General features: G+C 40.9%; 4 protein-coding genes, 1 long non-coding RNA gene and 1 other non-coding gene across 6 annotated transcripts; 5 read left to right on the plus strand and 1 right to left on the minus strand.

Moving 5' to 3' along the window:
• Positions 1-816: 816 nt before the first annotated feature.
• On the plus strand, positions 817-4,894 carry LOC111781742 (MAC/Perforin domain-containing protein). The gene is made up of 6 exons (XM_023662434.2): positions 817-1,248; positions 1,885-2,123; positions 2,237-2,432; positions 2,618-2,801; positions 3,017-3,171; positions 4,063-4,894. The coding sequence occupies exons 1-6, from the start codon at positions 940-942 to the stop codon at positions 4,705-4,707; spliced, it is 1,728 nt and encodes a 575-aa protein (XP_023518202.2). The 5' UTR covers positions 817-939; the 3' UTR covers positions 4,708-4,894.
• LOC147786736 (uncharacterized) lies at positions 4,781-7,129 on the minus strand. Its single transcript, XR_015414366.1, has 2 exons — positions 6,603-7,129; positions 4,781-5,644 (listed from the first exon to the last, which is right to left on the minus strand). It is a non-coding gene; the product is annotated as an uncharacterized LOC147786736 (long non-coding RNA).
• On the plus strand, positions 5,367-5,673 carry LOC147786737 (signal recognition particle RNA). Its single transcript, XR_015414594.1, has one exon.
• On the plus strand, positions 5,613-8,891 carry LOC111781748 (protein NRT1/ PTR FAMILY 4.5). The gene is made up of 5 exons (XM_087119978.1): positions 5,613-6,537; positions 6,640-6,840; positions 6,922-7,365; positions 7,449-7,576; positions 7,663-8,891. Exons 1-5 carry the CDS (start codon positions 6,412-6,414, stop codon positions 8,507-8,509), a joined length of 1,746 nt encoding a protein of 581 aa, XP_086976104.1. The 5' UTR covers positions 5,613-6,411; the 3' UTR covers positions 8,510-8,891.
• An 84-nt stretch (positions 8,892-8,975) lies between these two features.
• LOC111781744 (oil body-associated protein 2C) lies at positions 8,976-9,988 on the plus strand. Its single transcript, XM_023662436.2, has 3 exons — positions 8,976-9,276; positions 9,353-9,550; positions 9,615-9,988. Exons 1-3 carry the CDS (start codon positions 8,991-8,993, stop codon positions 9,872-9,874), a joined length of 744 nt encoding a protein of 247 aa, XP_023518204.2. The 5' UTR covers positions 8,976-8,990; the 3' UTR covers positions 9,875-9,988.
• A 174-nt stretch (positions 9,989-10,162) lies between these two features.
• Positions 10,163-11,200, plus strand: LOC111781747 (cyclic phosphodiesterase). The gene is made up of 3 exons (XM_023662440.2): positions 10,163-10,483; positions 10,573-10,627; positions 10,783-11,200. The coding sequence occupies exons 1-3, from the start codon at positions 10,172-10,174 to the stop codon at positions 10,986-10,988; spliced, it is 573 nt and encodes a 190-aa protein (XP_023518208.2). The 5' UTR covers positions 10,163-10,171; the 3' UTR covers positions 10,989-11,200.
• The last annotated feature ends 909 nt before the right edge of the window (positions 11,201-12,109 follow it).

Raw genomic sequence — 12,109 nt, forward strand, 5'->3', positions numbered from 1 at the left:
ATGGCTAAATAGGCCCAAATATTAAGCCCATCAGGCCCACTACTCTGTCCAAATTTCCTATATATTGTCCAAATTCACATTTATAGCTATATGGATTATAGAAGATATAGAAGGTAGAAAGCGACCTAGAACTCGACTCGTCGTCATATTCAATTCTAAATCGTCTTTGTTACTATTCATTTCAAATAAAAGGTCTAAAGTTTAAATCTCCACCGAACTAAAAAAAAATAAAATTATTCATACATCTTCTATTTCCTCGTTTCGCACTCTAACTTAATATAATAAAATTTTATCGATTCTGAGAGTTATAATAAATTAAAAAAAAAAACATATTAGTTTGACTTGTTGGGTGGTAAAAAAGTATTGTTTGACTTGTTTATAGAGAAAAGAGGGTTGGAATCTTTTTACCCATTAAACAAAAACTAATTTAAAATGATATTTTGTGATAAAAGTTTGGGTGTTATTATATGTTTGGAGGGAAAAGAAATTTGTGGAAATTGATGTTTGGAGAAATATTGAAAAGCAAAGCAAATTGGAAAAAGAAAAAGGTTGCAGAGAGACAGAGAGTCAACCCAGAATCCTCCTTATTCAATTCTGCTCTAATGGGCACAACACACAAAAACGCGTTGTTTGATATTGAAATAATTGCAGTCAAATTTATGGGCCTCTGGTTGGAACAACAACAACAACAACCGAAACTCAATTAACATCAACAATGACAAAGTCCAACCTGTCCCACCACTACCCAAATAAATTAATATCTATTCCCTTTTCTTTTTTTTCTTTCTTTTTTTAATTTTATGCAAAAACAGGGGATAAATAATCAAACCCAAATCAAAATCCAAATTCTTTTCTCTTTTCAACTCCCAAGGGGGGAGTACTACTCAAATTTTCCATTGAAAGCTAAGGATTTCTTTTTGGTGTTCATCTCCTTCAGTAATGAAAGATCCTTGCACCACTTACGCCGCCGCCGCCGCCGCTACCACACCCACTTCAGAAATGGACGCTTTGACCGCTACACTTTGCAATTCAATCCAAGCTTTAGGGCGTGGCTTTGATGTCACCGCCGATATTCGTCTTCTTTACTGCAAGGGAACACCTGGGTCGAGGCTGGTTCAGCTCGATGATGCCTCTACCAGGGATCTACATCTCTCTGATGGGGTTGTGGTTCCTAATGTGCCTGACCATGTTCACTGTTCTTCAGATACCAGGGCAACCGAAAACGTCCCCGTTTGCAGCTTCCACAAGGCGAGTTTGGAGCTCTTCCTTCAATCGCTCCTTGTTTTTGCTTTCTTATCATCAACCCTTTTCGTCCCATGTTCTATTTCCCTTCCTGAATTGTTAATGAATTAATTTTCTCTCTCCCTCTCTCCACCTTGTTTACATCTGATACTTGATTCATTACTATTTAGGCACTATTCTTTTTGCACTTTTTGATCTCTACAACTATTGTCTTCTTATATGTTTCTATCAATCTTATAGCTGTTGTAGTTTGATTTTTGGTATCTGTTCCATTAGTTTCTGTGACATTTCCTTCCTTGAGCTTGTTGGCTGCCTTTATAGAGCTTATTAAAGCACGAACTTGGTTAGAACTACTATTTGCATTACATGGGTGGAGATTATTTTTGAAATAGTTGTAAGTTTGCAACTTGATCAATGCTTGAAATGAAGTTAAAAGGTTCAAACCTAAGTTCAAGCAGCTATGTGAATAATGTTGGTGCGTTTCCCAGAATTGATTTAGTCTTGATCGACACTTTTGGTTTGCATATAGTTTTAAGTATAACTAGTTGATTAATATCAATGAGTTTCATTAGAAACTCGATTATCAATAGAGGACTTTTTCGTTAAATGCTTCATATGTTCCATTGATACCTGAAATTCCAGATGGCAGAATACTTCAATCAGAAATCAAATCTATCAGGAAACATTCCGCTTGGAAGCTTTAATGCCATGTTCAATTTCAGTGGCTCTTGGCAAGTCGACGCAGCAGCTACAAAATCACTTGCTATGATTGGATATTTCATTCCTCTCTTTAAGGTTCAATTGAAAAACTCGACCTTAGTTTTACACGAAGAAATCAAGCGTGCTGTGCCTTACACATGGGATCCTGTGTCCTTGGCTAGGTAAGCTATCTATTGTTGTCTGTGGTTCTTGTCGTGAATGTGCGCTTGCAAGGTTCATGAATAGTCGTGACTTGACGATAATATATAACCGATACTTACTTTTCTTTCGTCAGTTTTATTGAAAATTTCGGTACGCATATCATAACATCAGCAACTATTGGTGGAAGAGATGTGGTATATATCAGGCAACACCAGTCATCTCCCTTATCAGAGTCTGAGATTGAGAACTACGTGAAAGAGGTCGGGGAACAACGATTTCTCGACTCGAAAAGCCAGTCAACTGTTGGTCCCTTGAGTTATAAGGATAAGGTAAGTTTAAAACACTCATTTTACTAAAGCAAGTTCACTGTTAAGTTTATGTATCTTGAGGATCTCAACGAGTTGTCATGGTAAACAGTTCGAATCATTTTTCGCCTGGTTTAGTAAGCATATGGAATGCTATGCTTCTATTGACTCGAGTCTCAAAATGGGTCATGATGCCCGATTTCTTGCAGGATGTTACTGTAATTTTTAGGAGAAGAGGTGGTGATGATCTGGTTCAGAGTCATGCCAAGTGGGCAGAGACTGTAAAGTCAGCCCCAGATGTGATCAACATGACGTTTACCCCCATCGTTTCCATGCTTGAAGGAGTGCCTGGTGTGAAGCATTTAGCCCGAGCTATTGACCTATATTTGGAATGTAAGTACACTTCTATCAGTCTTAACACACGGAGACGTGCGTTTCGATGGTGGCAAACTGGTTTAAGTTATTATAGAACTTCATCTAGAAAGTTAACCGATCACTTGAACCATGGCCGGTCATATCGCTTCATGCTTCTGCAGATTATAAAATGAAGATGTTGATTTTGTTTCCAAAATTTTAGTTAAATTGCTGAGTCTCTGTTAGTCTTACAGACAAGCCCCCGATCGAGGATCTGCAGTATTTTTTGGATTTTCAAATTGGTAGAGCATGGGCTCCTGAACAAACCAACCTGCAAAGAAAAGAGCCCTTGTGTTCATCACTTCAGTTCAGCTTGATGGGTCCGAAGCTTTATATTAGCCCTGATCAGGTAATCTCCATCTCCTTAATTTTGCTGGCTTCAAAATGAGTTTGACCTTGTCTTTAAATCTGATTGGGGTTCTTCTGATGAAGTAGATGTATGAAAAGTTATATACTGTTGCATTTTTGCACTGTTCAAGTTTTAGGTGCTTCCATGCTAATAGAGACAATGGTGTAGGGAAGTCAAAGCTTACTGATAGTGTGTGTTCTTGTAACACCAGCTCAAACCCACCGCCCACCGCTAGTAGATATTGTCCTTTCTGGGTTTCACCTTTTGGACTTCCCTTCAAGGTTTTAAAATGCATCTACTGGGGAGAGGTTTCCACACTCTTATAAGGAATGTTTCATTCCCGTCTCCAACCAATGTGGGATCTCACAATCCACCCCCTTGGGGGCTAGTGTCCTCGCTGGCACACCATCCGGTGTCTGACTCTGATACCATTTGTAACAACCAAGCCCACCGCTAGTAGATACTGTCCTATTTGGTCTTTCTCTTTCGAGCTTACCCTCAAGGTTTTAAAACGCATTTACTAAGGAGAAGTTTTTCAACCTTATAAAGAATGTTTCATTCCCCTCTCCAACCAACGTCGAATCTCACGATTCTGCATATGGTTTCTTTACTTTTTGGGTATATAGGGAGTTTCAAATGGACATATTGTCTTGAAGACAAGTCCACTTAATTCTATGTTTTTTGTCTTGTGGAGTATTTCTGTGGTTCCCTTTCCTGGACAGTTGGGGACGCACCTCCTTTTTTGAAATAAACTTTTGTGTTTCTGACCCTAATACAATCGAATCGAGTCTTCCCCAGAAAAAGCTGTATCTTATCAATCACGTTCTATGATAGGAAAAGGATGATATCAAGAACATAACAACTCTTATCAATCATTGCATGTTATCGCAGATTACAGTTGGTCGTAAACCAGTAACGGGTCTTAGGCTTAACCTTGAAGGCTGCAAGCAAAACCGACTCGCTATCCATCTGCAACATCTGGTGTCACTGCCGAAGATTCTCCAACCCCATTGGGACTCGCATGTTGCCATAGGTGCCCTGAAATGGCATGGCCCCGAGGAGCAGGACAGCAGGTGGTTTGAACCCATCAAGTGGAAGAACTTCTCTCATGTAAGCACAGCACCCATAGAGTATACAGAAGCCAACATTGGAGATTTATCTGGTGTTCACATCGTGACTGGAGCGCAGCTCGGTGTTTGGGACTTTGGTGCCAAAAACGTACTATACTTGAAGCTTCTTTTCTCGAAGGTGCCTGGCTGCACGGTTCGACGATCAGTCTGGGATCACAGCCCCTCCACCTCTGCTACCCCATCGAGGTCTGATGGTGCATCATCATCTTCCAAAACAAAAACTGGTGAAGATAAAAAGGAAGACAGTTCAAGCAATGCTGGAAAACTGGCAAAAATTGTAGATTTGACAGAAATGTCGAAGGGTCCTCAGGATATTCCAGGTCATTGGTTGGTTACGGGGGCTAAGCTCGGGGTCGACAAGGGAAGGATAGTACTGCGCATCAAATATTCATTGCTGAACTACTGATCAGTTCTTGGTCGGGTTTCCCTTCACAAACTATAAACAAAAGTGGAGCATTTTTTTGCACAGAATTCATGTGTTCTTTTTTCCTCTCTTCCTACATTGTACATCTTATTAGTTTAGTTTGTAGCCATTTTATTCTTATGTTGTTTGTCACAATCATTTAATTATAGCAATGTTCTTGTTTTATTCATCACAATTGTTGTTCTTGTTAGAGGACAAAGGGTTTCCTGCAAAACGATGATTACAAGTAGGATTAGAACACCATTTTCAATTTCTTGTCAAGTCATGGATAAGCTGTTAGAACTTGGAAGGGCAGCAACCTCAAGCATACCATCCATGCTGGCCTAAGGCTAGAATAATTTTCAAGGCTCAAGGGCTGAAAAGATTGCGCTCGAGCTCCAATTTTTTTTTATAAAATGTCTGATGAATCTATAAATTTTACATTAGGTTTATAAGGAATCTTTAAACTTTAAATTTTATTCTAATAAATTAATATATTTAAGTCATAAAAGTATCACACAAAGAAATTGAATACAAAAAATAAAGAAATTACTAAACTAAACTTCTAATTCAAAGTTATGCAAGAATCCCACATTGGAAGAACTTTGATTGTACTCCTTCCTTTTAAATGAATTAGTGAGAGAACCATGAGAGAACCATCCGCCGAGCTTGGTGATGTGAGCTTGTTACCTGAATGGGGGCTTTAAAATGGTTGGAGGCTTGTTCGTCCCAGTGGAATAGGGGTCCTGGAGGCTGTTGTTGTTGGCCCGCCCGTTCCAAGTAGGGAGTAGGTCATTGGGCCTTGGACGAAAGCTTGAGGCTCACTGGCCCTAAAGATTGAGGGAACTGCGTGAGGCTGGTTTCACAGAGCAGCGTCACCTCTCGCTCTCTTCGGTGGACGAACTACGGGCCGACTCTCCTGGGGCCCAAAACCAAAACCCTGGGTGGACATAGTCAACAACCATTTTTGAATTATGGATAAAATGATCATTACTGAAATAATCTCAACTATAACTACAAAATATTAAATTTACTAGAAATTCACATACCTAAACTACATTTCAATTAATTGTATACAGAACTCCGAAGACAAACTAGATGGCCTGCTTGAAAGCTAAAGCATATAATTAATAAATAAGCACTCAAATCATTGGTTCTGCTCTGTTTTAACTGAGTGTCTCCTTTCCTAAAACCAAGGAGCTGTCATTTTGATGACATAGTTGCAGACCCTACCGTTCCGACCGGCTAAACAGCAATAATCTGAGCTTATGTTCATGGAACAACTAGAGCTCTAAAGACAGGAGATCTTAGACTTAGTCAACTAGAGCTCATAATCTGAGCTCATGATGGGAACCTTTTGGACCATTAGGAGATTGTTTCTGCTTGTAATTTTGCATTTTTTACTTGTTTTATATGTAGAAGCAACCATGCAGAATGCTCTTAATTTACAGCTTTCATGATGGATCGTAATTATCGATTTAGTTATATGCATCCTATTGTCATGAACAGGAACAATCAGACGTCACACTACCTTCTCATGCAACAAGAAACCCTTATATATACATATTAAGCTAAAGCTCAATCTTAGCTTCGCAATAGCAGAAGATCCTAGCCAGTTGCTATGGTATGCTTCATGTTCATCAATTTCATTGAGTTCTAATTAAGTTCAATAAACTATTTGGGTCTTTTAACTGCTAGTTGATTTCTATGCAGGAGAAGTTTGAGGTAGTGGAAGGGAAAGTGGACTGGAAGGGAAGACCAGCTTTCAAACACAAGCATGGAGGAACTAGATCGTCTTTGCTCATACTAGGTACAAAATCATTGGCTCATCAAGTTTGTCAAATGTAGTGTAGAACATATGAAGAAAAAGAAAATCATTTGATTGTAGTCTTGTTTACCTTTTGGGTTTCTGTTGCAGTCGCATTTGGTTTCGAGAATATGGCAACCTTTGCGCTTGCAGTGAACTTGATCACGTATTTCAATACTGTGATGCACTTCGAACTAGCGGATGCTGCCAACCAGCTGACCAACTATATGGGTGCCGGTTACATTCTCTCTATTCTTATGGCTGTTCTCGCAGACACATTCGTAGGCAGATTCAAAACCGTGATCATTTCAGGGTGCCTCGAGTTTCTGGTTAGTCCAACTTCACTGGCTTTACTTTGCGGCTCTGCCGACCCCCATGCAACTACATTTTAATTACAACTGTTATTTCAGGCGCTGATATTGCTCATGATACAAGCTCACTACCCCAAGCTCAAGCCACAGCCTTGCAATATGTTTGATAAACAAGCCCACTGCGAGACAGTTGGAGGAGGAAATGCTGCTTTCCTCTATGTTGCTCTCTACACATTAGCTATTGGTAGTGCAGGCATTAAGGCTGCATTACCGTCACATGGGGCTGATCAGTTTGATGAAAAAGACCCCAAGGAGGCACTGCAAATGTCTAGTTTCTTCAACCAACTCTTGTTGGGAGTGTGCGGCGGTGGTGCTGCTAGTTTAACTCTAATTGTGTGGATCCAAGACTACAAAGGTTGGGACTGGGGCTTGGGGATATCTTCTGCAGCCATCTTTTTCGGCGTGGTCATCTTTACTGCCGGACTGCCTCTGTACCGAATGCATATTGTTTCTGAGTCCAGTGCAATCGTCCAAATTCTACAGGTATGCTGAGTTTGAAGCTTAACCATATAAAGAAATTCATCCAAGAACATTCTTACTCCTGTTCAAATGATTGTTCTTTCTAGGTATATGTTGCAGCCATTCGTAAAAGAAACCTTGTCCTTCCCGAAGATTCTGCAGATCTCTATGAGATTGAAAGGGACAAGGAAGCTTCTGTGGAGGAAGATTTTCTTCCTCATAGAAACATTTACAGGTTTGGTTTACATGAAAAATTGTTTGAGCTTTCTGCTTTGGCTGTCTAATAATAGCATTAAACGCCTTGATAATTCGAAAAAACAGGTTTCTAGACAAAGCGGCAATTCAACAAACACCTTGTGGGCAAGTTGAAACGCCTGAAGTTTCAAGCCCATGGAAATTATGCAGAGTCACCCAAGTTGAGAATGCAAAAGTAATTCTTAGCATGGTACCGATTTTCTGCTGCACAATCGTAATGACGCTTTGTTTGGCGCAACTCCAGACCTTCTCCATCCAACAGGGCCTCACCATGGACACAAAACTCACCAACTCTTTCCACATCCCTCCAGCGTCACTCGTCATCATCCCAGTCTCCTTCATCATCCTCATAGTCCCAATCTACGACAAGCTTTTCGTCCCCTTCGCACGAAAGCTCACAGGCATCCCCACAGGAATCACCCATTTACAAAGAGTAGGCGTCGGATTGGTTCTATCCAGCATCTCCATGGCCGTCGCAGCTTTAATGGAAGCGAAACGCAAGGGCGTTGCGAGAGACCACAACATGCTCGACGCAACCCCTGTTTTGCAACCATTGCCAATCAGCACTTTCTGGTTATCTTTTCAATTCTTCATATTCGGAATCGCAGATTTGTTTACGTATGTAGGGCTTCTGGAATTCTTCTACTCCGAGGCGCCGAAATCCCTTAAATCTGTTTCCACTTGCTTCCTTTGGAGTTCAATGGCTTTGGGATACTTCTTGAGCACCATAGTTGTGAAGATTGTGAACAGTGCCACGAAGGGAATTACGAGCAACGGAGGCTGGCTGATCGGAAACAACATCAATCGGAACCATTTGAATCTCTTCTACTGGTTGCTTTCAATACTGAGCTTCATCAACTTCTGCATCTACATATCTGTTGCCAAGAGATACAAATATCGAAACCATAAATAAATCAACTCGCCTAACAAAAAAAAATCGTAATCTGAATCGTTTCAATTCTATTTCTTCGGTCCAAATATGTTTGAATTTTGTTCTTCATAGTAAATGAAATTGTAGAGGAAAATTGATATGAAATCATTCTGTTGCAACTTATAAACTTCCATTGAAATTAATTTGCTTGTGGAGATTCTTATATTAATTTTTTTTCTTCACTCCGATTATATCATCTATTTATTACAATAAAATAAAAAAAATTAAAATGACGACTCAAAGCCATACTCGTTGGCCACGTGTGCATGAAACTCAAATCTCCCATTGCACTCCACTTGGGGGTAGAATATCACTACTCTCAGCCACGTCGGCGCCACGTGCAAGCAAACGTGGCTGATTTTTAGACGATTACAGAGTCCCTCGCCTTACTATTTTATCCCTTCTTCCCCGGTCGGAAAAAAATAGCCTACAGACCTCCGGAGAGCATCAAAAGAACGATATAATGGCCACGAGCGAGGACCAACCGGCGGCGATGAGAGAGAGTGGCGAAGAGCGACAGCCACCGGGCGAGAAAATGGGAGTGGGGCAACACATATTGGACAAAGGCAGTAGCATGTTGCAGTCGCTGAAGCCGGTGAAGCAGGTCAGCCAGCACGCTTGCTCTTTTGCCCTTTACGGCGATGACCTCAGCCGCCAGATCGAAACGCATCATTTCATCTCTCGCCTGAACCAGGACTTTCTCCAGTGCGCCGTTTACGATTCCGACACCGCCGATGCCCATCTAATTGGTTAGCTTTCTACCAAACTAATTTCATATCCTCTGTTTTCATCCCCTGCCGTATTGCTTTATCCTCTTCCTTTCAGGCGTTGAGTATATCGTGTCGGATCAAATCTTTGAAACTCTGTCTCCTGATGAACAAAAGCTTTGGCATTCCCACGCATACGAGATAAAATCTGGGCTCATGGTTCATCCACGAATCCCAGAGATGGTAGCAAAGCCAGAATTGGAAAACCTCGCCAAATCCTACGGCAAATTCTGGTGCACATGGCAGGTGGACAGAGGTAATCAACTGAAATTTTTTCATTATGGTCATTAAAAAATTGGTTTTTGATATCATACACTCAGGCGACAAGCTGCCGATGGGAGCGCCAGCGGTAATGATGTCACCGCAAGCAACAGGGGCGGGAGTGGTGAAGGCGGAGCTGGTGCAGAAAAGGGACGACTATTATAACATTTCGACAGACGCAATTAAGGGGTCTCGAGTTGAGATCGAAGAGCCGGAGTGGATTAATCCGCAGGCTGATTACTGGAAACAGCACGATGGGAAGGGGTTTGCCATCGATATAGTCCGGACGGACATGAAGTTAAGGGCGCCGTTCCCTTGACAGAGACATGCGCGTAAGGGTCTGGTTTATTGGGTTTGTGTGTGGTGAGTGCGAGGCATAAGGGCATGTAAGAAACTATCAATAGATTATGAATAAATGAATAAAATTGGTCTCTGTTATCTTAGAACAACACATTTTTAGTATAAAATAAACAAATTAGGAGTGTAGCTTCCCCAAATCTCTCAGAACAGTTCAGTCAACGACGACCCTCTGCCACCAATTCCTCACATCGCCATATTAACACGTAAACCAAATCGCAAACTTTAATCTCTCCGTTTTCTTCACTTCTTTGCTCCAATGGCGAACCCCAAATCCGCCCCGATCGAGCCCTGTGAAGGGGAGTTGTATTCGGTGTGGGCTCTTCCTCCAGAAGATGTCGCCACCAAAATCATTTCTCTGATGAGCAGCCTGAGATCCGAGTTTGGCGGCCCCGAATTTGAGCCGCATATCACCGTGGTTGGGGCAATTCGTCTCACCCCTCAGGATGCCCTCAATAAATTCCGATCAGCTTGCGAAGGGGTCAAGGCTTATCAAGCCACCGTGGATCAAGTTTCCATCGGAACCACCTTCTACCAGTGTGTTTTTCTCCTCATTCATCCCACCACCGAGGTGCTTCCCTCTCATCCTTCCGTCTGCATCTCATCGTTTGGGCTTTTTTATGTTTAATTTTCCTCGTATTCTCTCTGTTTTCTTCTCAGGTGGTGCAGATCAGCTCACATTGCTGCAGCCATTTTGGTTACAACAACTCCACCCGTAAGTTAATTCACATTCAAAATCATGAATTGGGTCTGGTTTTCCCTTTCCTTGGGATTGTTATGAGCATACTGAAAGCTCTTAATGATGATACAAATGGCATTATCCCCCAAATGATCTAATCTAAACAGTCCAAGTATATGTGTGTGTATCAGCTTACATGCCGCATTTGAGCCTACTATATGCGAACATATCAGATGAAATGAAGAAGCGGGCGAAGGAAATAGCGGACAAACTGAATGAAGCCGTGAACGGTCTGAAAGTGCCAGTCACTCGACTTGCATTGTACAAAACAGACACAGGCGATGAAATTCTCAAGTCGTGGGAGAAAATTGCAGAGCACGATCTTCCTTCAAGTTAGGTTCTGTTGTTTTTTTATGTATGCCCTCTTCGAGATTAATTATGTTGTTTTCGACAGTGTCTCTACTTCTGTAGACTTGTTTAACTTCTGGAAAATAAAAGACCTTGTTTGAAAGCTTACCAAGCTTCATGTTTAGGCTTACTTTTTTTCAGTGATTGTAATATGAAGAAGAATCAAAGTTGCCGACGTTATTGCTTTGTTGCTCGAACGTAGTGCTGAAGTTGCCGACGTCTCCTCCTCGAAATTTAGCTGAATATGTAAAAGAAACTCAAAGAAAATGTATTTTCACTCCACCCCATTTACAGTTCTAATCCCCAAGTTCAGCCCGGTCACGTAATGGGTCTAAGCGGACATATATTAGTGTTAAGCTTAGACGGTTATAAACCTCTTGGTGGGTCATTGGTCAAAGCGGACATCTATTAGTGCTAAGCTTAGACAATTACAAACCTCTCCGTGTGCAAGAGGACGATTGTGAGATTTTACATTGGCCGGAGAGAGGAACAAAGTTTTATAGGAGTAGACATCACACGCTGGCTCGTGATGACGATAAGTAATGGGTCAAAACAGGTGAGCCGAAACGGGTAATTTCTGTTAGGCAACAATGCATGCAAATGAATCCTAATAAAAAAAAAAGGGGTAAACTTTTCAAATTTTTTGAAAGTTATAGCATTATTGTTCCTTGAAGAAAAGAAAATAATAATTGGTTCCCATGTTTTCCAGGAACATTATATGAATGCTCAGCCACAAATTGGGCACATGAAGATGTTTTGGTTACATGAATCCATATTTTGTTTTGAATACCTTTTTGTTTGAACCGACACTCAAAGCCTCAGCTCAATTAATAATACTATGGCTCAAGGTTCTTAAACACAGTGCTTAAAAGCTTCTTAACTTATTATTCCAAGCATCTCTCATCAACTCAAGAATATATGTCATTATCTTTTTATTCTCTCTAATTCGTGTCAAGATTTTTAACCTCAACCCCAATTCTGCAACTTCACTTTACTCTACCCTTAAAAAAGATTAAGGAACAAAATCCCCTCATTAGCTCAATGAATGATAATGAAGTTTAGAGCTAAAAAAGCTGAATTGGATTGAGTTATTAGTTGAATGCTTTGTAA

Source organism: Cucurbita pepo, chromosome 19, assembly GCF_057944985.1.
Source record: "Cucurbita pepo subsp. pepo isolate OVF chromosome 19, ASM5794498v1, whole genome shotgun sequence".
Taxonomy (NCBI): domain Eukaryota; kingdom Viridiplantae; phylum Streptophyta; class Magnoliopsida; order Cucurbitales; family Cucurbitaceae; genus Cucurbita; species Cucurbita pepo.